This window comes from Trichoderma harzianum (genome assembly GCF_003025095.1).
Source record: "Trichoderma harzianum CBS 226.95 unplaced genomic scaffold M431scaffold_15, whole genome shotgun sequence".
Lineage (NCBI taxonomy): Eukaryota > Fungi > Ascomycota > Sordariomycetes > Hypocreales > Hypocreaceae > Trichoderma > Trichoderma harzianum.
The window spans coordinates 680,056-707,761 of record NW_020209263.1 but is presented as its reverse complement, the minus strand read 5'-3'; the positions used below and the strand labels follow the sequence as shown (position 1 = coordinate 707,761).

Genomic DNA, 27,706 nt, shown 5'->3' with positions numbered 1-27,706 from the left:
TGGCATTTGCCGGACGGCCATTTCTCCGGGCCACTAACAGGCTAGTAGCAGCAGCCAGCAGAGAAGCACAAGCACAAGCACAAGCAGCGCCAAACCTCAACACCACCAGCAACTGCAAAGGAAAGAAAAGCCCTGTGAGACGCCCGGAATTCATCCCACGCGATCCGTCAGACTCCGGCTGTTAGCGCTCTTTGTGAGATTATCAGAATCTTGGCGGACAATTCCCAGAGCCTTATTTGCTCAGACCGCTGTCGGCCAGCAAGTTGCCCAGCGAATCACACGCCGTGTTTTGCCGCCCATGTCCTCGATGGTCCCCCCTCGCCCTGCCGCCCATCGAATCACGGTGCAGAGTGCATATGGCCACTAGATCCGTCACCAACAGCCTCTGGAGCGCCGTTTTTACTTGCCCAAACGGTCCCTCGATTGGGAGCTGTTGGAGCTCGTGAGTGGCTCAATGCAGAAATCTGGTTTCCCCTCATTCACATTAGGGCTGCTGATGGCGGTGTTTATGATTTGGGTGACCGGATTTGCGCCGTTCTCAAGACGGTAGCATTCGCCATGGCCATTCTACGAGTACGAGTACTGTAATCAACAGTGGACTTGTGGGATAATACCTCGGAGTCTACTTCTATTTCTTCACCAGGACGGGACTGTGTGTGTCATCACCAACGGTTACTGTACGACTACGAGTGCAACATGGAGCCCTTGTCAGCAAACGTGTGGACCTTGTGGCGGATGCGACTCCGTACAGTACAGTTCTGTTCCTGAGAGAGATGGGATGGACGAGTCCCTACAGGCATCGATGGACACCAAAGACATGAATCGACTTTGTTCGTTAGCTTCCGCCGTGCTCATGCAGACGAACCCTTGCTCGATCATCAACCGTCTGCCGAGCAGCCATTTCGCCCCGCCCGCTAGCAAATTCGTCCTGTTGCCGTTGCCTGGTTGGAGCACACCATGGCTAGATTGCGGTAGCTTGACCTGCATGCCGCCTCGTTCATCACCTCGCCTGTCACATTCGGCCGCGCCAATTCGTGCTCGGCGTGCGCAATCCCCGGATGCAAGAAGCGACCAATCTCGCGGCCTGCCCAGCCGCTGGGGGGGCCTGATGCGTCCCTGTTACGTCCCATCACGGCTTTTGTCTGTCTGCTTTTGTCCGGACTATTGAACGATTCAGGCCATATCGACCGTTGCCCGCATGGCGATTCGGCGTGTCACCAACATCTGATGCTCGTCCGTATCTTTCCCGCGCTTGTCATCCAGACCTTTGCAGCCGTCACTAGCCCATCGTTGATGTGATCCACCGACTTAAAAATCCCTGTATCACTCGCTCCGTATTAGCGAGTGCAGGGAGGAGGGAAGCTCTTTGAGCCATGTCTGGGCTTTATATCCTCACGGGCCGCCGCATTCAGCCCCCCACCGCTCATCAGTTGTTGATCAATCTTTGCCATCTCACTGCCCAGCTCTCTCGTTAATCTTAATCATTGGGCTTTGTTTCGTTTCGAGGAGTCTGGTACTACTCGTTATGACTCCAGAGCGCGCTGCGGTTTCATAGCCACTCATTCACGGCAGCAAGTCCTGATCGGCGGGCTGTAAGCGCCTGGCTGCAATGCAATAGAAGCATTCGCTATCCTTGGCCCAGGTTGAAACCGCGGGCTTTTTTATTGCCTACGTCCCACGCAAGCACGGGGGTAATACCAACTCCAACTCCAACTTGTGCCTCATCCGCCACGTTTTTGCTACGACGCAGCTGAAGCAGTTGCAGCCATTACCTGCTATCCATCATGGCCCCCCATATGCAGGAGCTCACCACCCAGGCCACGCGAAGCGTTTCCGATGTCGTCAAGCGGATCCTGATTCCCTTGACTCCCACAAGCCCGCCGGGTCTTGTTCAGGCGGACACTGTTGATCCTTGGTCCAAGGCCGGCAAATATGCTCTCGGGTGGACATACTTCGCGGCTGCCCTCTCGGGCTGCATCTTCGTGGTTCGCATGTGGCACTTTTGGCAAGACAAGATTCGCCAGGCCATTTACAAACAGCAAATAGAGACACACTACCAGGAGACTTACAATGTCGACTCCAATTTCGTCCAGGCCGCCATTCGCACCGGCATGGCCCAGGAGTTCTTCCCCGACGGCAACCCTATGGGTGAAAAGTTCCGCCCCAAGGCTCACTTCTCGTCCATTGGATTTATCAATGACACATTAGCCTTGTTTCGATGGGTTTTCTATAGATCTGTTCCGGACATCGTCATTGGAAAGCATCGGTTTACCTTTTCGTCGCTCTCCGTTCTGGCGACGACGTTCATCGCTTTTGCCTTTGTCACCCTCTACACCTTCCTCCAGCAGCCACTCTACTGGGAGAGCATTCGATTTGGAGCGCCGCCCGTGGCCATCAGGTCCGGCATGCTTTCCGTGGCATTGACTCCATGGATCATTGCGACTGGCATGAAGACAAACATACTGACCATGTTGCTTGGCATTGGACCAGAGCGACTAAACGTCTTTCACCGATGGCTCAGCTACCTTTGTCTATTCCTTTCATTGATTCACATGATCCCATTCTATGTTCAACCTGTATGGGAGGACAATGGCTTGTCAGTCTGGGGCTCGACTTTTCCCCCTTCAAAGGGCATAATTTACGGCACGGGAATTGCCTGCATCGTTCCGCTGCTTTGGCTTAACGTGTTCTCTCTCCCTTGGATTCGGAGAGTTGCCTACGAAGCATTTGTTGTTCTTCACGTCCCGGTCGGCATCCTCTACGTTGGTGTGTTGTTCTGGCACACAGCCAACCGGCTCCTCACCTGGGACTACCTCTATGCCACTTGTGCCATCTGGGGAGTCTGCAATCTCTTGCGGGTCTTTAAACTTAACTGGGTAAAGCCTGGACGAATGTCCTTTATGGTTGGTGATGAGGCTGCAATCACCCTCATGGCCGAGAACGCCATCAAGGTCACCATTCCCACTCAGATGAGATGGAAGCCTGGTCAATACGTCTATCTTCGAATGCCTGGCATCTCATTCTTCGATAACCACCCATTTACTATTTCATCCCTCTGCAGCGAGGATTTGCCTTCCGAATACGGAGAAAACTATCGGGATTGCATCCTCCTATTCAAAGCCTATGGTGGATTCACGCGCAAGGTTCTAGACACTGCCATTGAGAAAGGTCCTTTCCATACGTACCGTGCGTTCTTGGATGGTCCCTACGGCGGCATGAGGCGCGATCTGGCCGCTTTTGACACCTGCATCCTCATTGCTGGCGGAAGCGGCATCACGTCATTGATATCTCAGCTTCTCAATCTGGTGAAGCGAATGCGAGATGGCAAGGCCATCACTAGAAAGGTCGTCGTCGTCTGGGCTATGAAGAAATTTGAAGACATGGACTGGTTCCGAGAGGAGCTGCGTATCTGCCGAGAATCCGCTCCTCCTGAGAGCGTAAGCTGTAAATTCTTTGTCACTACAGCTGTGCGCAACCGCCAAGGGCAGCAAATGACTGCTCCCATAAACGGATCAAACACCCGGGCCTTGACTCACAAGCTTCACGATAAACTAGACGGCTTTGTCGCAGGCATTGCCTCGAAACGAAACTCGGCCTTTATTCAGGCTGAGGCAATGGGAGATCTGGAGCGAGAGCGCGAACTTCGCGAAGAGAATGAAGATCGCATCACGGCACTGCCACAACAAAAATACCTGCAACCTCATCAATATCCGCCGCCGCCACCTCTCCCTCACCCATCCTCTAATGAATCACCGATGAGCCAGGGTGCCCTTTCTGAAGATAATTTGGGCAAACTTAACGAGAATGGCTATCCCGAGGATAAAAAGCAGCACGATACGACATTAGAGGAGCCTGAGCCTGAGCCTCAGCCTCAGCCTATCGCAGTTCCAGAGCTGGCGCATTTGTACAACTCTGGCATTCCTGCCGGCGGCCCTAGCGATCGTCCGGTATCGACCTTTGGCCCACCAGCCGGGTTCGATTTTGGGTTCCCGCAGACACCCACCGAATTCCAAAAGAACCTTATGCGATCCGCGTTCCCCATGCCCCATCAAATAACTGAAGACGGTTGGACTATCGAGTACGGCCGCCCCGATCTTGGCTACATGCTCAAGCAATGGGCCACGGGTGGGCCCGAGGGCAGAGGTATCTTGGGCCGAAGGACCGCCGTCTTTGTGTGTGGTCCTCCGGGGATGAGAGTGGGCGTGGCCAACACAGTGGCGAAGCTTCAGGCGGAGATTTGGGGCGACGACGAGTTGGAAGAGATCTTTTTGCATACGGAGAACTATGCTCTATAGAGCAGAAGAGATATTTTTGCACACGGAGAACTATGCGCTTTAGAGTGGGCGGTGTCTTTGTGTGTGTATTTGTAGATATAATGACGATGAGGCGGAGGATCATGACTGATGTATATTCTTTTTGAAGTCACGAACTGGCTCGAGAGGCCCCCTGAGATACCACTTGTATATAGCAACATGCACATATTTTCTTGGTTTCATTCATGAGCGTTATAATCAAGATGTTTTATGCGTACATATGATTCGCCCTCTTGTGTCCTGTTGGCTCTCTTTTCTAACAGTCTACGCTCTCTAGTTCCATCTAACATTCATCATACCAAGACTACGCCGATATTCTGTCGCTACGGACTTCTCAAAACAAAGCTCGCTATTGCGTTCTTCATAACCGGCATGCTCTTAGTACCTGCTTTCGATGGTCCAAGTGCTGGTGGGCACCTGCGCCAAGTGGGTTGGTTGCCTGCCAAAGTACCCAGATGAAGATGTTTTGAGTTAAGGCTACAACCGTAGATGTGAAATCTATCCAGTGTCTTTTGTGTAGTTGCTACGATGTGATTGTGTGCTTCGATTATAGTCAGGTCAACCCATGAATAGATACACACAGTAATGAGACTTCGAAACAGCGGCCATTGAGCCAGTTTATTGACATCATGAACCCGCCCCGTTAAGAGCTGGTGGAGTCGTAACTCCCACTTCAAAGTTGTACTATACCTCAGTACCTACCCGACAGCGATTCGTCATTGTTTGTTTGTATTATTCCTTTGAGCTAGTCAAACACTATCAATCGGCACCTTGATAGTATGCAGCGCGATAGAGTTTGTCATGGATGAACCTTCCGAGAACCTTGATGGCTGCGTGCCTTTGTCGTCACATGCGGCTCTTCCACCATACTTAACCTATACACCACCAGTATGCGATTTTGTTAACAAAGAACCTCATACACAATTTTTGGATTGGAAAAAAAAGCGATCAATTCAACGTCTTATTTAATCAGATTATGCTCTCACGCGACACCATGCACGACCTCGAAGACAGTACTCTGCACAGAATCGAGAAAGGGTGGAGTATTGCGATGAACTGTGCGGAAGAGCGGTTGAAACGAATATGCGGCTGGACAGACAATGAGTTTTCCCTCGCTATGCAACAAGGGCTTGTGATGCTGGAGACGGTGTGCACATTCGTACATGGAGGTGTCAAATCAGGGCAATACAAGTATGTCAGATTGCGTGTCATCTTGCGATATTCCTCATTGCTGACTCTTGATGTTCTCTTTTCTAGATTACCAGTCGATTTCTGGAAGATGCTCGTCGCCGAGTATGGCATCGTTGTGTATCCGTCGGCCTTGACAGAGTGTTTAGCTCCCTCAGGGCTGGGTTCGAGCCAGACCTTTACAGAGATATATAGCGAACACATTGGTTTGTCATTCGATTCAAAACTTCTCCTCCAATTACTCATAGATGCTAACCTTGTCTTCTGCAACAGTCATGCTAGGGAAGCGCGATTCCAGTCGCCCGCCATTGTGTCCATTTGAATATCTAAAAGAGCCGTTACCCGTATACGAAAAATAAAAAGGCGAGACTCGCAAACAGCTGGGAATGGTTTTATGATTAAATAGCGGGGGATATATCAGAGTATTTCATCTTTGAGAGATGACAGCGGCAGAGAAGCAACAGGATAGAAGAAATATAGAATCACTCATGAATCCACCTTTTGTCCCATGGCACCATCTCGATTTGCCCTCCAGACGCCCTCTTCGCCTTCGAATTCTTCCTTCTTCCATACCTCTACCCTAGATTTGCATGCTTCCAGGGCCTCCTCCCCGGCCCTCCACGCAGCTTGCCGATGTGGTGACGAGACTGCAATGAGAATACTTTCTTCGCCAATAGGTACGGTGCCTAAGCGATGGATCATAGAGATGCCTTTGAGGCCGTGCTTGCTGAGGATGTCTTTGCAGATGGTCAACATTGTCCGCAAGGCCAGCTTATTATAAGCTGTGTACTGAAGTTCCTTTACTGGCTTCCCGGCAAAGTTATCCCGCGTTGTTCCTATTCAGATGTGGTTAGCGAGAGAGTAGCCGAGCATGAGATATCAGACCGGAACGCTGCATAAGTGAGCTACCAACCTGCAAACAAGACAATGGCGCCGGCCGCGGGACTGCGAACTTTATCTATGGCCTGTTGGATGTTGAGATAATCGTGTGTCAGGCCCACGTAACAGCCGTCTTCAGACATCTCCCAGATGGTATTTGCGTCGTCATCTTTGATATCTCCCATGGCTGGTGGCGAAATACGCTCGGAATTTATGAGTGTTATAGAGGCTGAGACAGATCTCGATGAACAATGAATGATGTCCAAAACAAACGCCGGGCAATTCCAAAAAGAAAAAGACAAAAATAATGAGATGCAGATATAATGGAGAAGATGAGACTGACGATATACAAAGATGAGATATGGGAAAGATTATATACTGGTTATCGTTACGAGATGCCGTTTGCGAAGGTTTTGGAGTGGCGTAGAACACAACAGGTCAGGTACCTTGTCGTGCAGCAATAAATGGCTGGGAGTCTGTGTACCTGCAGCAGAGCCCCTCCTCACAGGCCTTTGGTAAATGCAGCGGCTGAGTAAGCGCCAGCTCTATTAAAGTTCAGCTCTCTGTGCTGCAAAATAAGGTGGGACTTCATTTTGGCTGTTGCAACATCCCACCATGTGACTTCAACTTCGACTTCATCTTGCAACTTCGTTCGACAAGGCCATCGCTGACTCGTTTCCGCTCTCTTTACTTCCTTTTCCTCTACATCATTAATATCATTAATTGCCCCCCTCAGAATCGTGCCTGATTGGCCTCTGTCGTTATGCGCGACGACCAGCACGCACGATCCCCAGACCGGGGCAGAGATCGTGAAGCCAACCGCGACTCTCGCCATGCTCGATCGAGAGACAGAGACAGAGAACGAGACAGAGAAAGAGACTACTACCACGACGATCACCAACCATCGCGGCAGGGTAAAGACACGGCCCGCGCACTCATAGGAGATTGAGAACAGTTACAGGGCTTTTACCTATGGCTGATGAATTGAGCTTGACGGCTAACTTGCCCACGGGACAACGAGGCTATTCACAGTCTCCATCCAGGGACGACGACATGTACGGCAACGCGTGGGACCGGCGCGACCATCACTCCCGGCCGCATCGCCAGCCTCCCTCCGCTGCGCCAGACTACCGAGACGCTCATGACGCGCGCCCGAGGCGAAGCCTGAGCCCTCGTGACTGGAGCCATGACAACCAAGGCAGAATGTATAACGACGACTATCACCGCGGGCGTCATGACCAAGACAGGGGTTACGACTATGGCTCCTCCTCTTCCTACCGTGATAGGAAATCCTACAACTCCCGATCACCACATGGAGATTATTACAGCAGGAGTCGTTCCCGCAGCCCCGCGAGAGAGGGTGGCCGATTGAGAGAGGCAGGGCTGCCCAGTGATACCGTTATTTTCGAAGGGTTGCCTGTTAGGGTAGACGCAATGGAGGTTCGTACTTCTCCGACATTATGTCGAGAAAATATGTGTCTAACGAGAATCTCTGTCCAGTTACGAGAGAGCATTATCCGCGATTGCATCTCCGACAACTACTCTCTTGTCGATGTTCGGATAACGTATTCCAAAGGTATGTATCCCTGTAACTCTAGCTCTTGTGAATGTCCATTCCTAACCCTACACAAAGGAAAACGCCGAGCTTTTATCCAGTTTGAGGAAGTTGATCATGCAGCCGCCTTTGTCAATGAAAACTTTCCCAAAGTCCTCATCACACTACCTCACACGACTGATGAAGTCCCAGATGGCAGAATCAGCGCTTACATCCACTTTGCCCATCGCAGGGAGGACGCAGAAACACGCGCTTCCGGTGCCGGTGGTGGCCAATGGATCTGCCAACCTGTAAGATTCCCCAGACAGCTAGCAGACAGAAACTGTGACTATAGCTAACAATTACCTAGTGTGGCTTCAACAACTACTCTTCGCGCACCAAATGCAAGCGCTGTGGCTCATCCCCATCATGTGCGTCCAATTTGATACTGCTTCTCAATGGCTGGCAGCTGACGTGTAATCCTTAGCTTCGACAATGCGATTAAGTCTGAATCCTGCTGCTGATGCTGCCGATGCGCCTACCCAGATCCTGGTGGTTTATCCTCTGACTGCCTTTGTCAACGAGGACATGTTTGCAACAGACATGAAGCGACTAGAACTTGAAAAGCTTGACCCAGCCAGCCAGAAGCTGGTACCAGGCTCGAAGCTCCAGTCAACTGCCCCAGCTGATCGTGCTGCTCGGACTGGTGCACGCCCGGGGTCGCTCCACCGTGTATTCTTAATGCGCGATCCGAATACCGAAGAGTCTGTCAAATATGGCTTTGCTGAATTTTGGACTCTGCAGGATGCTGTCGATGCCATGGCTAAAATCAAGCTGTTACCATCCTTCACTGTTGCAGCCTGTGCTGTCAACGTGTCTCACATTCATATGGGAGTCTTTGTTCCAGAGGAACGTGAGGTTACTCCCGAGACAGAACGATTTTCCTTTACTCCCTTGTTCAACACTACCCTCCGCGTCCGGTATCGTGACTTGCGAGCCTACCCCAGCCAGAAACTCCTATCTGCTGAGCCTCCTGAGACTATTAATGCGGATGGAGAGCCAAAAGGGGGTGATCCGAATGGAAATAACAAGAAACCGAAGAAGAGAAAGGCAGATGACCCTCAAGGTGCTGCTGCAGCCAAGAGGGCAGTCCCTGCGATGGCTGGTCATATGGCTTTGTGGCAGAAGAAGCATGAAGAGATTCACACAGGGGAGTCTGACGACAAGTCCGCTGCGAAGCAGGCACCTCCCGCCCTAAAGAGCTCAAAGGAAGCGCCCATCAAATTTTCGTTTACTGGAGCATCAATGCAGGCCTCGGGCCCTTCAGCGGTTTCATCAGTCCCAGTCCATCCCGCGCCTCCCGCGCCCTCTTCAGCGCCTCCACCTCCACCGGAGGAACAAAATGGCGACACCATACCTGAAGCCAAGCCTGACGTTCAGGCTAAAGAAGAAAGGCCAATCACCCCGTATGCGGACCGAGACAAGTTACAATGTCTTCTTTGCATGCGTAAGTTTAAGTCACTAGACGAGCTAGGTCGCCATGGGAATGGGCAGCTCCATGCAGAGAAGCTGCTAGATGAGCAGTCGGTCAAGAGCGCGGTAGAGAGGTTGAATAAACGAGGTATTCAGCTACCAAAACAAACTGAAGCTGGTGGTGATTCCGGCGCCGCGGCACCACAATACCGAGACAGGGCCAAGGAACGACGCGAGCAGTGGAACCAACCCAAGAAGCCACCGCCTGCTCCAGCAGACAAGAGCGCTCCAGGTCCCCAGAAAGACCAAGGCAAAGCTCCTGTGCAGGAGAAGGCTCCAGCGCAGTCTAAAGGCGCCGGCATGCTTGCCAAGATGGGCTGGATGTCTGGCAGCGGCTTAGGTGCCAATGCTGAGGGGCGCACTGAGAGCATCGTCACCCATGTGTACAGGCAAGGCGTGGGCCTTGGGGCCGAAGGTGCTAATCTGGGAGATGCGCAGGCTATGGGAGAGAGCAGGACGCTCAACAAGCGCAAGGACTATGTTGATGCCGTCAACGATCGGGCGAGAGAGCGGTTCTTCAACGAGTTTGGAGAGAAGAAGGATGAAGAGCAGAACAGCGAGGACAAGAAAGAGGAGTGAAACGCCGGTTATTGGATGAAAATGTTTCTGGAACATATACAAAGGCGTTTGAAGACTCGAATACACTTCTAGGCAGCAACTAAAATGACTGCTCTCTTTCTCATCTTGTCTCTTTTTCTTCTCTTCTTCGAGATGCGTCTCGAGGATTTGGTTTCTTCAATTCGAAGCTATCTTACACCCTCGAGGCTACTTCACTTTACGAACTGGTCCTTGAGAGCTAGGCAAAGAATCAGATGTAGGATAATTGTAGAGTCAATATCAAAGGATAAATCACAGGTGCCATGTGCTTCAACGTGACTTTAGTGTGCTAGTAACATCACTCGTATATTCATGTGATGGACTTGCTTGCTTGAACCCAAGAAACTAATCGTCTCTACGGTATATCCCCCCAGCCGTTTCGTAAATTTACATTAAGTCTGATATCTCATAGATTCGCTATAACCGCATAAATCATCTCGCCATCTTATTAAAACCCCATTTGCTTTATCGAAAATAGAACATTCCCCATTATGTTAACCCCCCTTTCGGTGGTCATCTGGCCTCTATAGAGCACTCATAATCATGGAGAGAGCCATGACAGCGGTACCTGCCAGAGTAATCGAAAAGGCAGAGCCGGCAGAGTCTTTTGAATTGTCAGAATTGCTAGATTCAGTAGGGCTTCCAGGCTTCGCAGAACTGGAAGAATCTCCAGAGTCTCCGGAACTACCTGGTTCGGTGGAACTAGGGGTAGGTGAATTACCTGAATCATCAGCGCCTGTAGAAACAGGGCCAGGAATTGACTTTGAGCCTTCCTGGAACGGGACAATGTTGCTGGCTGTCGAGTTGAGAGTAGCCTGGGCAATGCCAATCTGCTTGTTCTGCAAGTCGTAGACGACATATGCAGATCGCAAGAAGGTGTCGCCGAGCAAGATGAATTGGTCGCTTGTGATGCCGTAACCTGTCGTTGAGCTCATGCCAAACGTGCAAACTCCGCTCCATCCCTTGAACAAATTGGACAAAGTGGGATCCGACTGGATGTCGTCTTGTACCGAGGCGAGATTGTTGATAACCATTTCATCAATGGGCACCTTGATCGTCTTGTTGGTGAACTGGAAGCTAAAGGTATCCTTAGAGTTTGCCTTGCCGCAATCAACAAAAGGGATGGGGACTCCTCGGATGTTGAGGACGCCGTACTTCTTCCAGATGGCCTGCACAACAGCATCTGGAAGGAGACTGATTGTTGAGCCAGAATCCAGAATTGCACTGCCATTGACGGCAGGGGTATCGACGGCGGAAGCTTTGAACCCATTCAGCTGAACATTGTACATGACGATGTCCTGAGTCTTGGCAATACTCGCGGGCAGGGGCTGAAGAGGGAGAGTGGCGAGGCCGTCGTGGAACTTGTCGGTATCGACACCACCAAAGAGAATGGCACCCTGGCTGGTTTGCAGGTCGTTGAGGTAGAGACTGAATGCCGGCACAGGGATGACATTTTGAGATACCATGTTGTCGATGATGGTGGGATACTTGACGTCGGCCGCGACATTCTCCTGGAAGCCCAGACCCATGATGCCTGTACCACGAACGGAGATGAGGGCCAAGCCGAGCTGCTGGTTCTTGACAGTCGCATTGTTAATAGTAACTGTATCCTTGAAGTAAGTGCCCTGAATCCTGCGGCCATCAAGGTAACTGATATCGAAGTCTTCTGTACTCGACTTATAGGATGAACTACGAGACGGATTGACTGTAATAACGTTAGGAGTCAGCGGAGTGATTCACAAGAATACTGGGAAAGTGGTAAGAATAGCTGACTTACATTGTTTGTAACAGAATTCCCCGACTGACTGCTGCACTGATGGTTCTGTGCAGAGATCTGCCTTGACTGAATTGACCCAGGTATCACTGCTACCGGTATCGAGAAGGAAGCTCAGCTTCTGGGGAGGCGTGCCAATGCTGAAGTCGGCATAATAGCCACCCCCAGTGATGTTGTTGAGCGCGTCCAGACTAATACTGCCATCGCGACGGAGTAATGAGGGAGAGGGATCACTGCTGAGATATCGCTTCTCGATGGGGACATGGAGAATGCCTGCAGAAACGGTGCCAGCGGCGACGAGGCCGGCCAGCGAGATGTACTGGGCAGATGAGCGCATTGTGAAGGGCACGAGAGAAGAAACAAACGGAAGAACTGAGCTCAATGCTGTAATGATACCCGAGGAAGAGGCCGAAAGGTGGCAGAGCAAACTAAATTCTCTTTTGTTTGCCTGGTGTCATGGGCAGACGAAGAAGGGCGGAAATTGTTTGGGACTCCTTAGTATTTAAGCATAGATTTAGGAACTGCGGCCATTGCCTGAAGGAGCTGAAAGACCATCATCTCTTCGTTGTGGCCTCATCCCTGCCACTGCATGAGGCTAGAACGACTCGGGGATGGGGAGGCCATGCTTGAGACCCAGCAGCCCTGCCTATGGTCGAGTGGTACGGGAAGGGCCCCATGAGTCTAATTGTCTTGTGCCGTGCGACGACAATAGTCGAGTTGAGAGCTTCAATGAGCGAGACATTCCTCCCCGTGGGACCGTGCCGTGAATCAGAGCTGCAGTAGCTTCGCGTCGCGCCTCTGCTCAATGTCGGTAGCCATTGCCACCCATCAGCAAGCGGCAGAAGAGCAACAGCATCAGGGGTTGTTTCTCAGAGTGAGCGAGTCTCGATCACCGTCTCGAATTCTGCCAGAGCCGCAGCTAGCTCGATAGACGGGGCAGCGTAGCATGGCTCCTAAGTCTTGGCAAATCCTCCTGGAGCTGAAGCGCCACGTCGATCTGGCTAAGCAGCAAATTGACCGGAAGCAATTTTCCGCCCTCGTGCGAAAGAGCCAATGCAAAGTAGCTAGGCGTCCGTCTTAGCCCAGGCGTCTATTGGGTTGAACGTGCTTTCGCTGCGCCACAACCCCAGGCCAAGCTGCCAAGCTAGGAACAATTTTCGTTTTGCGAGGCGAGTGAGTCAATGGTCGGTTGGTAATTGTAGCTGCCCAACTTGGCGATGGACTGCTTTGAGGTTTGTGCGTTATCGTACTTGTCCTAAAAGGGTATATGCCGATTGAACAATGAACGGCGCCTTATGCGGAAAAGAAAAGAGAGAAATGAAGAAGAAGAAAAATCTGCAGTTAGGGGGAGAAGGATTTTGCAAAGGACATTTGCTTGGGGGTTGTGTTGCCTCGGTGTCGGAATATGGCATTCCGTACCTTCCTCAAGAGAGGTTGCGGAACTGCGCCTCCATTTGATAGTACATTGAACATGTATACCTACAGCAGCACTTGAATTGTTACACATGGAATAGTATTGGCTTCCAAGTAAACGAGGCGAAATGTTCACATGGTTTATGCAAACACATTTTCGTTGCTATTTTTGAACGGATGGGCTGTTCGGCTACTGCTGCTGCTAGATCCTAGCCTGTGCCGATGGAGTGTAGCTGCGGCTGAATCTGCCTCATGTGCTGGGCAGACAGATTGAGACTAACGAAATGCCGGTTCTCGGCGCATTGAGGCTGAATACATGTATCTAGGATGCTGTATTGGCTAACGAGTTGGATGCTGGATCATGTCTCAGATGCTCCAGCTCAGAGAGCCGTACGAAATGATCAGATACATGAACTTTGCGGCTATCGTGCATTACAAGTCAAGGTCTATGTGAACATGCGGATAAACTTTATTATGATTTTAATACGTTAACAGCATTCTTCTATTCCATTCAGAACGCTATCACTTGTTGCTATATGAAAAATACAACAAAGTAGATGAACAAACGCCTTGATTCAGTCTGGGTATCTCATCTCAACCCTGCCCTTCCAAATACGCAAAGAAAAAAAGGAAACAAAAAGGCTCATCATGTCTAATGTCCGAGACTGCGACCAGGTGCTGGAAAGAGATGCGTGTAGCTAGGAGGAGGAAGCTCGGAGCCTTCACTTGTCGGATTATCCCTCCAGTACTGGAAGCGCATTGCCGGGCGAGTGATCTCAGGTGCTGTCAACTTCCAAAAGTCCTTATCATACGGCTTATCCATAAACAGAGGCACCCTCGGAGCATGCCTCTCTCCATCTTCATACCCATTCGCCCAGACAATCGTGTAAACCCTCGCCCGCTGCGTAATCTCAGACCAGCTCACAACATTGGGGTCATATGAATCCGGCCCGAGCAAAACTGCAGTAGCCTTTGCCGCGTAATACACATCTTGCACGAGTTTCCCCTCCCAGGTGATGTGACCTGGCTGAATAGTCATGTGCGAATAATCAATGACGGTATCCCACTGGAACGACGTCCCGGGATCGTGCAGCCTCGAGAAAATCTCCCGGACTTTTGCTAGATCGCGGCTGGCAGTTTGGAGGCCCCAGAATCTTCGGACGGCCAGGGCGTCTCTGAACTTGATCGCCGGCCTGTTCCTATCGAAAGTCTCAGCGTTGGCGTAGTGAGCCTCGATTGTCGACATGCATTTATCACACCAGCCGATGAGAAGTTTGAGAACTGTTGGTGGTTTGCTAGTACATGGCTTGTAGTCTTCTGTGTGTTTGATTGGGCGTGCCTTTGAGCAGTGGACGTACTCGTTGCGGGACCAACACATGCAAACAGTGTAGTGGCATTTGGCGAGGCGACACATGATGGATGTTTTGATGGCGATGATGTTGAAATCGAGGAATGAGAGTGGTTGGGGGAGAGGTTTTTGGTTGTTGGTAGTGAGATGCTAAATAGAGACGGATGATTTTGGCTGTTGGTGGTTGCATGTAGACCGAGATTCAGAGGCTCTTATGATAAGACAGACTGGACATGAAACGATATATGAACGAAGTGGGGGCTTTGTTTTGTATAACAAAACTGAACAAAATACAGTGTTGCGTTGGTGAGTATATTCTAAACCCAACAGTTTATTGTTAGTTTGAACACGGGCTTGTTGTCAACCCAAACAGTTCATGTATGTAGCTCTTGTAAACTTGAACTCAAACAACATGAACAAGCAAGCCACCTAAAAGTAGCCAATTAGAAATGTCTAGCAGTTCGAATTTGAACCCAAATCTCGTTCCTTTCCACGCTGTACAAAAAAACGCCATGATCCTCCCATGTTCTTTATCCCAATTCAAAGAGGTCTCTCCCGTTGTTCAAATCTTGGACCCCCTCTCGGCCTCGTCCTGCTGCAACCGAACAACACCCTGTTTCGTTTCAATGTCAGCCTTCGCTCATTCATCATTCATCATCTTCACCAAAACGATCAAACAAACGCAAAGAAAAGACTCACCTCCTGCACGCAACTCGCCAACAACGTCCCATCCGCCGCATAAATCCGCTGCATCACAAGCCCCCTCCCATCCCCGCTCCACGGGCTCTCCATCTCCGAAAACATCCACTCGTCCGCCCTCACCCGCTTCGGCTCATGAAAGTAAATGCTGTGGTCCAGGCTCACCAGCATCCCGACCCGCGGCCTCCCCGCCCAGTCCTCCAGCCGGCTGCCCATGCCCTCAAACTCGAGAAACTGCCGCATCTTGTCGCCCTCAGCATCAGGTAGCTCGGCGACCTGCTCGGGCGTCAGGCCCAGCCGCCACAGCCGGTGGATGCGCGACACCGTGCCGATGAAGTAGCTGTCCGAGACGTAGGCCAGCGCGTTGAGATGCGCTTGATGCCCTCCCGCCGCCGAGATCTGTCCTCGGCAGCGATGCCACTGTCGGGCTTTTCGCTGGTCCGGCCGGGCGTCGGCGTCCTTGAGCTCGATGCGCCGGCTCTTAAACGGCCCAGCCCGGTCCCAGAGCGCGTCTCCCTCCGTGTCCCAGCTCGGGTCCGGCATCTCGACGTCGGGCAGCGCCGCCGCGTGCTGGATCTGCTTTGCGCCGCCGCTGTTCTCGCGCACGAAGCTGATGGTCGTCGTGAAGATGCAGTTGCCCTTCTGCCGCGCCTGCACCGTCCGCGTCGCAAACGACCGCCCGTCGCGCACCCGCTCGACGTGGTACATGATGGGGATCGTCGCGGAGCCAGCCAGCAGGAAATAGCAGTGGCACGAGTGCACCAAGAAGTGGTCCTGAACCGTCAGCTGGGCCGCGGCCAGGCTCTGCGCAATCACAGCGCCTCCGTAGACGCCTCGCGCGCCGGGGGGCAGCCACAGCGGCCGTGTGTTGGTGAAGATGTCCTGTTGGTAGATGGTCGTTTAGCTCATGATGGCTTCATTGAGGGTTCTCTTCGTCTTCTTCTTACCGGTCCCAACACCGCCAGCGGCGTCACCTCGACCGTGTTCTCGATAGGCGCCTTGTTTGCATCCGGCTCTGGAGGCCGTAGCAGCGTCGTCCGCTTGTCCAACACTTTCTCCGTCCCCTCCAACTTGGTGTCTTTATCGCTGCCACTCATCTTTGTATTGTCGGTTGGATTTTTTTCAAAGGGGGTTCATATCCAATTGAATAATTAAATCCAAGCAGCTGCTAACCACTATACTTATTAAAAGAAAAAAAAGAGATGAAAAAGAAAAAAAAAAGAATGTCAGTGTTTCGGGATTCGAGTTAAGTCCTCAGGGGGTCTCACTTGACGTCAGGCTCCGTGGAATTGCCTCGGCTCAGCCCTTCCCTCAACCTAACTAACGTACTGCCACTCATACAACCACAACTAACGAACGGAGTACGAAACGAAAACACACGCTGAATCCACTGGTGAATTGACTTTGCCGTTAACACAATCAAGCTAGCCAAAGCCACTAACATGCATCAGCGCCAATGCGTGTTCCTGAACTTGGAGCGAATTGCTTCTCGTGGAAATCAGCATTCATCAGCATAAGAAATTGCCGAGGTTTGCCTCGCTGTCCCGCGGACTGCCCCAGGTTTCCATTGTCTCCACGGAATTTCAGGAGGCCGAAACAGGTAATTGCGGTACATGTAAAATTGCTTTTTAAGAGTAAATGGATAAAGCTGCGGTTAGGTGGCATCATTTGCTTACAGTGCAAGTGTTTTTTTGTTGAGACTCGGGATTGCAGCAACTCCCATGTGAAAGACGCCGTCCGCCGCTCATCACCCGCCAATCTCTTCCCCAACATCTGGCACATGCCACGCCATGTAACGCATGTACGAGTACATACAAATTCTAACAAGATTCAAGAGAATAATAAAGAGTATTTCGGTATAGTACTAATATTGCATACGGGCTACTGCTACTCCTCATCTCATCATCTCATTCCATCATATCCCCCCTCCTGTCTCTCTCTCCCTCTCCCTCTTCCTCTTCCTCTCTCTCCTTAACAAAGTAACAAAACAACTCAGCTCAACCTCAAACTCTAGTGCTAAACTCATACAGTTACATTTTTTCCCTCACTTTTTCTGAGTCTTTCATCTTCCACCGCTATCGTTTACCAAGAAATTCTAAGCAGGTATATCGTCGTATATAGGCTCCAACCCTCCCCACGCAGCCTCGTAATCGCCATCAGGCCCGGCCTTTTCTCGCTGTGTCCAGTACTTGCCGTTGAACTGCCAGTACTCTTCACCCGTGATTTCGCAGGTCGCCTTGGTGAACCATGCAGGGACGAATTCTTCGCCGGCATTTTCACGCATTCGTCGGCGAGCTCGCTGGTTCTCCTCCAGCCTGTTCTTCTCCGTTGCTGCGAAATCATACTCTCCCTCCTCCATGGCGCGCTGATCTGGCCGCAGGCGTGAGTCCGTGGGTGCAATCCATGGCCTCAGCTTGTCGTCGATGTGGTTAAATGTCAGCACAAATGGAGTCAAGTTGAAAGGAATGCCTGCCGGCCTCTCGTTGGCTTGCCAGATGAGGTATGCTCGGCTGGGATCTGCTATGCTACCTCGGTGAACAATATCCTTGTTCTTCGTTGAGGGTTCGTCAACAGCAGCCTCGTAGCCCGGCGTCAGTCGGGCATACAGTCTCGAATTCCATCGCCCGCCGAGGCTCACGCGCACCTGGCCCGAGGCATCCATGACCTTGCCGACGATCTGGTACGCACTCGAGGCCTTCCACCCCCTGGCTTTGAATTCGACCAACGCCACCTCCCCAGTTGTCCAGTTCTTAATCTCCATGGGGCCGTAGTTGTCTACCGTAGGGTTTCCCGTAATGATGCCAACCACTGAAGATGTCACCTTCTTCCATGTGTACAAGTCCTCCTTGCCACCGGCGGTAGGCCTGAGCTTGAGGAACCATGTACCAAGAGGGTTGATGTCAAACGACTTGCCGTAGAACTTTGACTTGACATGCGATTCGCCCCAGTACGTCCAGTTTGGCGACTCTGCCCAGGCGGCGCCAATCGGTGGGTGATGGCTGACCTGCTCAATGAAGAAGCGGTAGTTTTTGTCCGGACGAACGTACTCAAAAGTTTCGCCGAGTAAGGGGTTGAAAGGTTTGGCAACGCGGCCAATCGTGGACGCGTACTCGCTGGCGGCAAATGCGGCCACGTACATGAGTCTTTCGATCGAATCAGAGCGTTCTGCTGCGAGGTCGAGGAGCTCCACGTATTCCATGTCCTCACCGCAACGGTACAGCAAGGACGTAGGCTCGTTGAACGATACAGGCAGCGTCATCCTCGTCATATCCTTGCCAATCATAGACTTGAGAATACCCTGTCCCTACTTGTTAGCCCATCCCGCACGCTCATGCAACCAGCGGCAGCTGCTTCATTAGTTGACGTACCCAGAGAGAAATCTTCGGCCGGTCATCGCTCTCCATTTTGAGCTTATGCCGAATTCCATTTTCATATCCCGAGAATGAGCTGCTAATGTCGATGCCTGAAATGACGACGTCCTTCTTTTCCTGTTTAGTGTCGCTAGGAGGCATCTCGGTGACTTCAACGTCGCCGGCATCCACGGCATCAAAGAACTCGTCTTCCACTCCAGACTCGCTGTCAGACAGCTCCGCCATCTGCTCGAGAGCCGTCGGCTTTCGAGGTAAGCCGCGGGTAGCTGCCTTTACAATGACTTCGACCTCCTCAACCTCTTCTTGTACCCTTTCCATCGTTGGCGTAACGCTGGCGGACGGCAAGGCGCCTTGCTCCATGACTTCTCGCAACGCCTTCTTTGCGAGCTTGCGCTTCATCTCTGATTCACCAACGCGAGCCTCGAGAATTTCCTGCTCACGAGCCACCTGTGCCATGCTTTCCTCCCACATTCGTCGCATGTTGGACTCGCGATCAAGCCGGTACTGCCAAAATGCGTCGCGGTCCTTCGAAATCCGGAGCAGGTCACCAACCAGGGCCGTCAAGCTCCGGATGGCAGCGTCGTATGTAGAGAGGGCCTGCGTCACCTTTGTATCTGACAAAGTCGTGGCAGGACTACGGGTGAGTTCTGCCATAAGAGCCGAGTGGACGCTTCCCATGGTCTCAAGCTGCAGCTTTGCTGATTGCGCCGTAATGTTGAGCGCGTCCTTGGTCGCCTGGGGCTCTTCACGGCCGCTCGTTTCCTCGCCATAGTCGTCGTCGTCGTCTCCGTCGCCTGGTAGGGTGCCAGGGCCAGCGGGATGCTCGTGACCTTGCATCGCATCCGCCTCTGTATAGGTATCTACGAAGTCCTCCTCATCTACGCTGCCGATGCTGGTGCCAGTCATGTCCGACTTTTTGACACTAAGGATCGGGCGCGCTTGTAACTGCGTACTGACACGTCGCAAGTCCGTCATGCTCGTGTTCTCACTGTGAGAGTCTTGCGCAGAGACTGATCCGCTCTGGTCGGCCTTGGCAATTCGAAGAAGCTCAGCGCTGCGAGCTGCTTGGCGTTCTTCTTCCCTGGCTTGATCTTTGGTCCATTGAATGGAGTTGTTGAGGGCCCAAAACCATCGCTTGGCTTCTACTTCGTGGTTTGCCTTGAGCGTATACTTAACAGACGACTTGCCGATAATTTCAAACTTGGTCTTCTCGTCTGGGCTCATGTGAAGCTGAGCAATCTTCATATTGATGGCGCCGCGACATGCCGAGCCAGCATCGTCTTGGTGCTTGTAATAGCTCAGCACTCCATCCTCCAGCACAAACCATCTTAGCTGGTAGCCCTTGCGATAGTTGGTCCATTTCTTCAAGTATCCCTTCATCTCTCGAGCCTCGCGGCCTGCCAGGGGATCAGCGGGACCACCAGTGGTTGCGTTTTGCGAGGCCGCATGTCCTAGCACTGCTTTCTCTTGAATTCCCCTCTGAGCTGCCACGGCGGCCGGCGACTTTTTCAAAATGGCCTTGACGTTGTCATCATTGGTAATTGACTGGGGCAGTTTGCCTTTTCGATCGCGGCGGAAAGGGTCGGCACCGTGGAGCAGAAGCACCTGGATGAGCTGAATGTTCTTCTTTTTGGCCGCCTCATGAAGCAAGGTGCCTCCAGCCTGAGCAACGGCCGGGTCGCTTACAAACTCGGTGCTGTTGATGTCGAGCATCGTCTTCAGCCGCTGCTCCTCCAGCACCTGAGCAAGGGTATCATAGTCGCTCTTGGCGATGAGGTCCTGGATTTGCTGTACTTTGGTATCTGTGAACATGGAGCGAGAAAGCTGCAGAAGCTGGAAGATCTCGGGGGTTCGCGCCAAGTCGATGGGCAGCTTCCCTTGGGAATTTGCAATGGCATCGTTGATCTCCTTCTGCTCCAGGAGCAGCTTGACTGCCTGGGTACGGCCGTGCATGGCGGCAATGTGCAGCGGGGTGTTGCCATCTTTATCTCGAGAATTCACATCCAAGCTGCCAAGACCGTCGGAGAGAACGTATTCGATAACAGGGAACTCGGCGCACTGCATGGCCAGATGAAGTATGGTGGTATCTTCGAGCGCTCCAGCACTGGCCCCGCTAAGCGACGACATGCTCGCACGTGGGACGCCGTCCGCCGTCTCTCGAATGGCCTTTGAAATGGACGCCGTGTCCCCGCTCCGCAGGGCCTCGACAACCCTAAATTTGCGTACCGACTGCTCGAGGCTGCCGGTCTTGATATCCTGAATAGGGGAGCCCTTTATGCTTGCAGCGGTCTGGTTGTTGGAAGGTGTTCTGCTCAGAACGGCCGACGGTGTCGACAGCCGCGAGCTGTGGCCGCGGGGGGCTGACGTAGCATGCTTCGGAGGAGATGCATGGCTACCTGTTGTCGACAATCGATCGTCTTCAGTTCCGGATTCGTCTTCGCGAGTGTCCTTGCGACGCAACAGCGACAACGCCGCGGCGGACTTGGACCGCTTGTGGTGGTTGCTGTAGCCACATCAACCGAGTCAGTCAACCCTCCAAGTCCATTAATTGCTCCAACAGGGCTCGACGGCAAAACAGGACGCGGCGATGGTCGCAAACAAGAAAGAGACGTTGCAGCAGGCAAACGGACAAAGACGGTGATCAAAAATCAGAGGCTGGTCGACGTACCTCTCGCCCACGTCCGACATGCTGGGCTACATGCAATTGTTCGCTCGTGTTCGGGGGGGTTCGTTGGTATGAGTTGCAGCTGAAGGCAGCCCCCAGCCGCCAACGCAGAGGCTATTCCGAGTAGCTCGGAGCAGTGGTGAAAGAAAGCGTCGATAGCGGTCGAGATAGTTGCAGGAAGAGCCGATCAAGCCAGGGCTGCATGTGAATTGAAGAGAAAGGAAGATAATGCAGCGTGGGAGATTGGTGGTGGAGAAGTGGCATGTACAAGAATGGACCAGGCCTTGCCTTGGTCTGAAAATGAGGGATGATGTTGCACAGGTGGCTGAGCTGGCCTTCTAGTGTCCTGAGGCGCTGTAACAGACACTGTAGCGGCTGCTGCAGCGCTCTCTGCACGGCACAGTGCCTGGCTTGCCTGGATCACAGCACTAAGCTTGCTGTAATTCGTAGCTCCGAGCAACAAGGTGCTGCACTCGGAATGACGTTTTTTTCTCCAAGCGAACTAGCGGGCATCGAGCAGCGGGGCGCTTAGTCATGTCTCTTTATCAGCTTCCTTTCACGGGCTGGCTCGATGCATGATGCCGCAATGGATTTAATCTATTGATACCGAGGGGTCCGTAATGTGCTTGTATGTACATGCAAGTATTGTACATGAACCCGGACTGCAGCGGATTCTCTGACTTCTAGTATCATTCATCTCTAAATGTCCATTTCTTTGATTTAAAGGGGACAAAAAATTGTGACAAAGAGTTCGAAGGCAACAAAGGTGTAGATCTTTTCTGGCAGGATTCATGTGATGGCCACTCTACGAGTCATAGCCCTCCAAAGCGTGTATAAAGTACATGTACAGTGCGTGGTTCTTTCGTCAAATGTTCGACATCAATCCCCTCTCCCAACTATGCGTATTCACAGCGTATTGAGCGTATTAATCATCCATCGATCCTCAGCCTACGTACGTTCTGGTGCAGTACCCTTTCGTCAGGTGTTATTCGAGAAGCAATTCTCTCACGACCATCATAATCGCCATTCCTTTGTCTCTTTGTTTCCTTGGCACAGACGTGCATGCATTGTTAAACACACACATACACGTACATATGAACCCCGGTTAAGTAGCATCTGAACATCCATCCAACCTCGTTTTAGCTCAAAGGAATGTCATTGCTTCCTTTCTACACCAGTATTTCATGAATCCGTCTTACACGGGAGCCTTCATCGAAGATAACGATACATGTTATGGCGATTCTTCAACATTTGACACTGATTCACTCAGTGAACGATCATATCAGAATGGTCGGAGATGGCTTCATGTTCAGGGAGATATCGCCGGTAACGCACATATTTAACCTTCTGAGTGCGCATGCAGAGAGACTCAATCTCAACACCAGACAGTCTCAACATAAAATTTTGCATCAGCTGCCAATCCTGTGACCTTGACGAATGAGGTGTAAAGTGTCATCCGCTCCAGTATCAACTCTCGCTCCAACTTCACACACTAGCCATCGATATCCTGTCCGGTTCCCAGCCGAAGTCATCAATCGCATCTTGTTTAAGCGTCATCCAAGTCCCATCTACTTTCACCTCCTCGTCGAACCCAACAGTGGCCCTTTACAATCATCTTAAAAAGAGTGTCAACGAGTAAGAGATTTGCATCTCTCACAATGTCAAACACGGCCACTTGGACATATTCATCACACTGTTTCGTCTAACGATCAGGAAATTGTGAAGCAAATGCTTGAAGAGGCTTCGATCAACGCCAAAACGTCTGGTAAGAAACCGACAGTTGTAAAGCACGCACTGCGGTCTCTATAGAAGGTATGGATCAGTTGGTGTGTAAGCAACGGTCATATTGACATCTCACGTCAATTTCTGTGCGTGGTCGGCATTGCAAACTATCTCAACAGAAGAGATAGTTACTTCGACAATTTAATGCTTCTGGCAGTCAAAGATCAGAACATGGCCTTGACGAGATTCTTGCTTGGGAATGGCGCAAGCCCAGATATTACTGACGACGATACATGGTCAAGATTTATCCCCAATCACCGCTCCTAAACCTCAACATGTGGAATTTTATGGGTCAGACGGCCCTTCATAGAGCCCTATCGAAAGGTAAACCTCATATCGCAGAGTTACTGCTGACATAGAGTGGCTATCTAGAAGAACACAAAGACGGTCATGGGAAGACGCCACTGATACTATGTCTTACTAAAATAGCCAGCCTCAAGGACATGACTCCGTCATTCCCACCTTCAAGCAACTACTGGTTGCCAAAGGAGCCTACCCGCAAGCCTTCAGCAAGCAAGATGAGACTGTTTTGAAGGACGTACTCGACAAATATGATTCGGCTTTCTAGCAAGAGCTAATAGAACAGATGGAATCATAATGACCGACACCATTTATGAGTTTAAGCGCTGAGATAGAGGGAGGAGATGCTTTGTTAATTTCCAGGTTGCCATTCTTTATGCGCTGTTGCTTTAGAGGCTACTTTAACGATTGTTTCAGAGGGTATTTTAGAGATCGCTTTAGAGGCTGCCATTTTTCATGTACACGCCTAGATGGGATTTGCCGCATTTTTATCATAGAGAAACAATAATTACACACTTCACATCAACGCCACAAGTCTCAAATGTTACAGCTTCAGCTAATGGTAATAGTTTATAGAACAATTATATTAATACAAGAAGCCTTCATCGCTGATAGAATCACTTCATCAGCTAAGCAGAAATTAAGTGCGCAAATCTTTCTCTCCGACAAATACGTCCGTCTATAAAAAGACAACCACGGAAATTATACATCGTTATTTGGAAGCAGCCTCAATGCCATATGGCGCCAGAACCTCCAAAATTTCCTTCCAAACCTTTGCTTGCAGCTTTTGCCCCTTTTCATTTGTAACTAGTACTCCGGGTCTATAAAGTAATATTAGTCAAAGTCCACAAGAGTTATTCCATCAAAAAAATAAACACGTTCAGGGGCTGCCTTACTCCGCCATTCTATCCTTGTGATACCATAATCCATGGCTCTGGACGCCAAGACCGGTCGCAAAGACTATTGTCCTGGATCCTTCCTCCGTCGTCTTGCAAATCGTAGCCTGGATGACGGCAAGCCCAACCTTTTTTCCCATAGAATCCGCTTCCCGCGCCAAGTCCGACTTACATGCCCCCGGACATGAATAGTTCACCACGACGTCTGGTTCATTTCGAGGCGAGAGAGCAAGCTTCGCAATCTCCCTAACCGCATAAATGATAAGCAGCTTGGAAGTGCAATATCTGATAGGCGCCTGCCCAAAATTTTCTTTCTTGTTCAGCGCTTCTATGCAGTTGGGCGCATCCTGCCAAGATGCTCCCTCCGACACTAACTGGTGCCCTCTTGAAGCGACAATGCTTAAACACGGCTTCCAGTCAGGTCGTGATGATTGCCGCATCTTTGGAAGTAATAGCAAAGCCAGAAGCGTCGTCGCCAGAGTATTCACTTGCAGGGTTTCTTCCCAGCCATCCTTTGTAAGTCCGAATTGAGCTTTGTCGACGGCAGCATTAAGCAAGGCAATGTCGATTGATGAAAGCTCTGTTGTGGCGCGGTCCGCAAATGCTTTAACAGATGCAAACGATGCTAAATCAATAATCCAGACATCAATGACGCATGCTTTGGCTGCTTCAGGACTCAGGCTAGAGGTGATATTCCGTTTAGCTTCATCGCCCTTGTTCTGTGACCGAACGCCCAGGATGACTCGAGATGCCCCTAAATGAGCGTAATGTCGGGCAGCTTCGAGACCAAGACCAGCGCTGGCACCTATGACTATGACAGTTTTGCCTGGAATGGGGAGGTTTTCAAGAGACTCGAGGCTGGGGTACGACCAGCGGTTTGTCATTAAACCCCAAACCACATGTGCAGCGCTCATTGTGAACTAAGAAGAGTTGTGATGAGTCTGTAGAACTTCGGTAATAAGTAAATGGAATGAAATTTGAAGTATGTGATTCGAATGATGGAAATGTCAGATCAAACACTTGAAGAAACGTATAAGTTTCAGAATGTTGGTTTCTCTCTTATATGGTTTCTAATATGTCGAGAGAAATGTGTGTAAGTTTCCATGATGAGTTCCAGTTATTCCAGCGAACGTAGGCGCCTTTATATATTCGTAGCTTTCAAATCACGATGTAAGTTGAGTTGTCTTGATTCAATGCTTCAAATGAAGATGTTAGAGTTAGAATCCGTAAATGTCCATTCAATACCAAATTCTTGGAGTATCGTATACCGCAAATGGCAGTCTTCGTCATCCATCTCTTGTTCAATATACAGATAAACTCCCACCGATTCGCCCTCGCCTCAGAACGTCTTCAAGCTAAGCCTCAACAGGCATGGTGTTGTCATTCGACTACATTAGCGCCAGCCCTCTGAAACCCCACCAGCTTTCCCAATTTGGTCATCTCCAGTCAGCAGGAGACATCGAAGACAAACTGATGACCTTCCACACTCCAGATTCATCCTTCTCCTATCTACGGAATCCTCTTCCGCGTTATTTTCCTGGAGAGAATCATTGGTCTAACTCAACATATACATACGATGGCTACATTTCAGAGATTTCGTCTAGTACCTCTACGGGACGAGGTGAGTCTACTTCATGTGGATCGGACAAGGTTGGCCAGAAGCTGAATCAGGAGGCCCAAGCAGAAGCTGGATGAAAAGGACGACTGGTCTGGGCTCAAGGATGCTAAGGAAAGGAGGAAAAGACAAAATAGGCTCAACCAGCGGGCTGCTCGTAAGGATTCCTTTCCCGGTCCCTCTTTTATTTAAACTCTTGCATCGGAGAATTGACCCGGTATCCGATCCAGGCCGGCGGCAGAGATTGAATCTTGCCCAGGAGCACGAATCAGAGACGACAACAGCCGTGCTCCCAGCAGCTTCTGCAGGCGAGCGCGGGAAGCCTGTAGTCCCTTCTCATCAAGTTTATTTCCCGCTTACTCCCGATCACAGACTGCTCTACGTCATTGTTCTCAATGTCTCTAGAGCAGTCATTACAAACTTCTTCATCCTAAGTAGCATCTCGCCGATAGCCTCCACGATGTGCGACGTCCGCCGTACCTTTTCGCTTAGCGACCTTAAACTCGCTCCTCAAAATCTTGATGGCACTCCTGCTATCCCCCCAGCATTTACACCTACGAGACTCCAGGCGGAGATTCCTCACCCAGGCTGGATTGACCTTTTCCCATCGCCTCAGCTGCGTGACAATCTTATCCTCGCGGTAGAGGAGTTTAATGTTGATGAGGACGAAATACTACAAGACTTGATTGGGGATATCTTCGCAAGCATTGGTTGTACACCAGATGACTTTCGTGCTTCACCAGATGACAGTAAATCGACGCCAGACAAGGAATCGTCGCCAGTCGTCGAGTTGGATGATGAGATTGAAGTTTCCACGCCGCCGCCTACAACAGTAGGAATGACTCCATTGCAAGAGTACCGGTTAAGGACCTTTACTCCTGCGAGCTCGAGTTCTACAGAGCTCGGCATTCTCTCATGGTCAGATCCATGGGACATATCCGGGTGGGAGTTTACGGAGAAGTTCTTTACCAAATGGGGATACTTGCTGCAAGGATGCCCAGATGTGCTCAACGCCGCCAATAAATGGAGGACGTTGCGTGGTGAAGATCCTCTGGTCCCTGTAGAGATCTAGCAAAGGGCTACAGTCGAAGGAGGACTGGGGATATGCCATGGGTTATGCGCAATTGAAATTAACAACAGGCGGTCTACAGGCGTTTTGGAGATGAGGTGCTGAACAAACAGAACAACAAATTACTCGTATTTACAGAAACGATAGATTGCTCTCCTCTTATTTTACGTAGCTGTCAGGAAACAAACGATTTTCTCATTTTTAGGTTCCAAAATGACCGCTCCATCAACTTGCAATCTTAGGGATGAGAGAGAAATAATAGAGATACGGGCTTTTAATATAGTATGAATTAGTTATAGTATTTGTTTTGATGTCTACCATAGTTGAGGTGCATTATGTAGGTTAGGTCAGTTTCGCACATCGAGTCATGTCGCTGACTTTCTCCTTTTGCTTAATGCCCACAGCGTCAACTTGCAACATTCGAGATCCCGATTGATAGGCCTGTAAACATTCCAGCGTCTTTAATTCTAAAAAAGATATAGACTGTGTCCAAAATTACTACAGCCAGTGCTAATTGAAACGGTAAACTGCTGCTACAAGCTCTGGAGTAGACGGTAACAAAAAAAAAATGGAAGTGGAGAGTTAGGAAAAAAGAATGCCCACTATCAGAGTCGAACTGATCACCTTGTCATGTCAAGTATTTACTAGTGACACGCTATACCGCTTAGCCAAGCGGGCAAAGAGGTTTTGATGCAGGCTGCTCTGTCAATTTAACTTATACATGCTTGAC

At 50.7% G+C, this 27,706-nt stretch overlaps 11 protein-coding genes and 1 non-coding gene across 12 annotated transcripts; 5 read left to right on the top strand and 7 right to left on the bottom strand.

Moving 5' to 3' along the window:
- Nucleotides 1–1,784: 1,784 nt before the first annotated feature.
- M431DRAFT_96092 (hypothetical protein) lies at nt 1,785–4,295 on the top strand (the record flags this gene model as incomplete). Its single annotated transcript, XM_024924786.1, has 1 exon — nt 1,785–4,295. The coding sequence occupies one exon, from the start codon at nt 1,785–1,787 to the stop codon at nt 4,293–4,295; it is 2,511 nt and encodes an 836-aa protein (XP_024769909.1).
- A 931-nt stretch (nt 4,296–5,226) lies between these two features.
- Nucleotides 5,227–5,924, top strand: M431DRAFT_263291 (hypothetical protein). The gene is made up of 3 exons (XM_024913883.1): nt 5,227–5,504; nt 5,571–5,707; nt 5,775–5,924. The coding sequence occupies exons 1-3, from the start codon at nt 5,290–5,292 to the stop codon at nt 5,858–5,860; spliced, it is 438 nt and encodes a 145-aa protein (XP_024769908.1). The 5' UTR covers nt 5,227–5,289; the 3' UTR covers nt 5,861–5,924.
- Nucleotides 5,736–6,775, bottom strand: M431DRAFT_20168 (hypothetical protein). Its single transcript, XM_024913335.1, has 2 exons — nt 6,415–6,775; nt 5,736–6,337 (listed from the first exon to the last, which is right to left on the bottom strand). The coding sequence occupies exons 1-2, from the start codon at nt 6,563–6,565 to the stop codon at nt 5,988–5,990; spliced, it is 501 nt and encodes a 166-aa protein (XP_024769907.1). The 5' UTR covers nt 6,566–6,775; the 3' UTR covers nt 5,736–5,987.
- Nucleotides 6,776–7,352: 577 nt separating this feature from the next.
- On the top strand, nt 7,353–10,026 carry M431DRAFT_499669 (hypothetical protein; the record flags this gene model as incomplete). The annotated part of the gene is made up of 5 exons (XM_024917825.1): nt 7,353–7,820; nt 7,881–7,956; nt 8,014–8,225; nt 8,285–8,345; nt 8,402–10,026. The coding sequence occupies 5 exons, from the start codon at nt 7,353–7,355 to the stop codon at nt 10,024–10,026; spliced, it is 2,442 nt and encodes an 813-aa protein (XP_024769906.1).
- A 542-nt stretch (nt 10,027–10,568) lies between these two features.
- M431DRAFT_9497 (hypothetical protein) lies at nt 10,569–12,155 on the bottom strand (the record flags this gene model as incomplete). The annotated part of the gene is made up of 2 exons (XM_024924635.1): nt 10,569–11,749; nt 11,822–12,155. 2 exons carry the CDS (start codon nt 12,153–12,155, stop codon nt 10,569–10,571), a joined length of 1,515 nt encoding a protein of 504 aa, XP_024769905.1.
- A 1,728-nt stretch (nt 12,156–13,883) lies between these two features.
- M431DRAFT_9496 (hypothetical protein) lies at nt 13,884–14,645 on the bottom strand (the record flags this gene model as incomplete). The annotated part of the gene is made up of 1 exon (XM_024924634.1): nt 13,884–14,645. One exon carries the CDS (start codon nt 14,643–14,645, stop codon nt 13,884–13,886), a length of 762 nt encoding a protein of 253 aa, XP_024769904.1.
- Nucleotides 14,646–14,876: 231 nt separating this feature from the next.
- On the bottom strand, nt 14,877–16,813 carry M431DRAFT_512429 (hypothetical protein). Its single transcript, XM_024919835.1, has 3 exons — nt 16,226–16,813; nt 15,279–16,160; nt 14,877–15,192 (listed from the first exon to the last, which is right to left on the bottom strand). The coding sequence occupies exons 1-3, from the start codon at nt 16,373–16,375 to the stop codon at nt 15,142–15,144; spliced, it is 1,083 nt and encodes a 360-aa protein (XP_024769903.1). The 5' UTR covers nt 16,376–16,813; the 3' UTR covers nt 14,877–15,141.
- Nucleotides 16,814–17,225: 412 nt separating this feature from the next.
- Nucleotides 17,226–21,601, bottom strand: M431DRAFT_512428 (hypothetical protein). The gene is made up of 3 exons (XM_024919834.1): nt 21,318–21,601; nt 18,647–21,152; nt 17,226–18,576 (listed from the first exon to the last, which is right to left on the bottom strand). Exons 1-3 carry the CDS (start codon nt 21,335–21,337, stop codon nt 17,374–17,376), a joined length of 3,729 nt encoding a protein of 1,242 aa, XP_024769902.1. The 5' UTR covers nt 21,338–21,601; the 3' UTR covers nt 17,226–17,373.
- A 562-nt stretch (nt 21,602–22,163) lies between these two features.
- On the top strand, nt 22,164–22,520 carry M431DRAFT_263185 (hypothetical protein). Its single transcript, XM_024913882.1, has one exon. It carries the CDS (start codon nt 22,213–22,215, stop codon nt 22,432–22,434), a length of 222 nt encoding a protein of 73 aa, XP_024769901.1. The 5' UTR covers nt 22,164–22,212; the 3' UTR covers nt 22,435–22,520.
- A 1,588-nt stretch (nt 22,521–24,108) lies between these two features.
- Nucleotides 24,109–25,176, bottom strand: M431DRAFT_499664 (hypothetical protein; the record flags this gene model as incomplete). Its single annotated transcript, XM_024917824.1, has 2 exons — nt 24,109–24,217; nt 24,293–25,176. The coding sequence occupies 2 exons, from the start codon at nt 25,174–25,176 to the stop codon at nt 24,109–24,111; spliced, it is 993 nt and encodes a 330-aa protein (XP_024769900.1).
- A 618-nt stretch (nt 25,177–25,794) lies between these two features.
- On the top strand, nt 25,795–27,210 carry M431DRAFT_152443 (hypothetical protein). The gene is made up of 3 exons (XM_024912855.1): nt 25,795–25,913; nt 25,977–26,064; nt 26,138–27,210. Exons 1-3 carry the CDS (start codon nt 25,869–25,871, stop codon nt 26,977–26,979), a joined length of 975 nt encoding a protein of 324 aa, XP_024769899.1. The 5' UTR covers nt 25,795–25,868; the 3' UTR covers nt 26,980–27,210.
- A 362-nt stretch (nt 27,211–27,572) lies between these two features.
- On the bottom strand, nt 27,573–27,654 carry M431DRAFT_t174. Its single transcript has one exon. It is a non-coding gene; the product is annotated as a tRNA-Thr (tRNA).
- Between the last annotated feature and the right edge of the window lie 52 nt (nt 27,655–27,706).

What these genes read in the sequence shown, in the direction of transcription:
- M431DRAFT_263291 (XM_024913883.1), top strand. Translation starts at nt 5,290, where the DNA reads ATGCTCTCACGCGACACCATGCACGACCTCGAAGACAGTACTCTGCAC. An exon ending in GTCAAATCAGGGCAATACAA is followed by an intron (nt 5,505 to 5,570) that starts GTATGTCAGATT and finishes TCTCTTTTCTAG; the next exon opens with ATTACCAGTCGATTTCTGGA. An exon ending in GATATATAGCGAACACATTG is followed by an intron (nt 5,708 to 5,774) that starts GTTTGTCATTCG and finishes CTTCTGCAACAG; the next exon opens with TCATGCTAGGGAAGCGCGAT.
- M431DRAFT_20168 (XM_024913335.1), bottom strand. Translation starts at nt 6,565, where the DNA reads ATGGGAGATATCAAAGATGACGACGCAAATACCATCTGGGAGATGTCT. An exon ending in CGCCATTGTCTTGTTTGCAG is followed by an intron (nt 6,338 to 6,414) that starts GTTGGTAGCTCA and finishes ACATCTGAATAG; the next exon opens with GAACAACGCGGGATAACTTT.
- M431DRAFT_512429 (XM_024919835.1), bottom strand. Translation starts at nt 16,375, where the DNA reads ATGAGTGGCAGCGATAAAGACACCAAGTTGGAGGGGACGGAGAAAGTG. An exon ending in CGCTGGCGGTGTTGGGACCG is followed by an intron (nt 16,161 to 16,225) that starts GTAAGAAGAAGA and finishes ATCTACCAACAG; the next exon opens with GACATCTTCACCAACACACG. An exon ending in TGGCGAGTTGCGTGCAGGAG is followed by an intron (nt 15,193 to 15,278) that starts GTGAGTCTTTTC and finishes GAAACGAAACAG; the next exon opens with GGTGTTGTTCGGTTGCAGCA.
- M431DRAFT_512428 (XM_024919834.1), bottom strand. Translation starts at nt 21,337, where the DNA reads ATGTCGGACGTGGGCGAGAG. An exon ending in ATGTCGGACGTGGGCGAGAG is followed by an intron (nt 21,153 to 21,317) that starts GTACGTCGACCA and finishes ATGTGGCTACAG; the next exon opens with CAACCACCACAAGCGGTCCA. An exon ending in GGCCGAAGATTTCTCTCTGG is followed by an intron (nt 18,577 to 18,646) that starts GTACGTCAACTA and finishes AAGTAGGGACAG; the next exon opens with GGTATTCTCAAGTCTATGAT.
- M431DRAFT_263185 (XM_024913882.1), top strand. Translation starts at nt 22,213, where the DNA reads ATGCGTATTCACAGCGTATTGAGCGTATTAATCATCCATCGATCCTCA.
- M431DRAFT_152443 (XM_024912855.1), top strand. Translation starts at nt 25,869, where the DNA reads ATGGCTACATTTCAGAGATTTCGTCTAGTACCTCTACGGGACGAG. An exon ending in TAGTACCTCTACGGGACGAG is followed by an intron (nt 25,914 to 25,976) that starts GTGAGTCTACTT and finishes AGGCCCAAGCAG; the next exon opens with AAGCTGGATGAAAAGGACGA. An exon ending in GCTCAACCAGCGGGCTGCTC is followed by an intron (nt 26,065 to 26,137) that starts GTAAGGATTCCT and finishes TATCCGATCCAG; the next exon opens with GCCGGCGGCAGAGATTGAAT.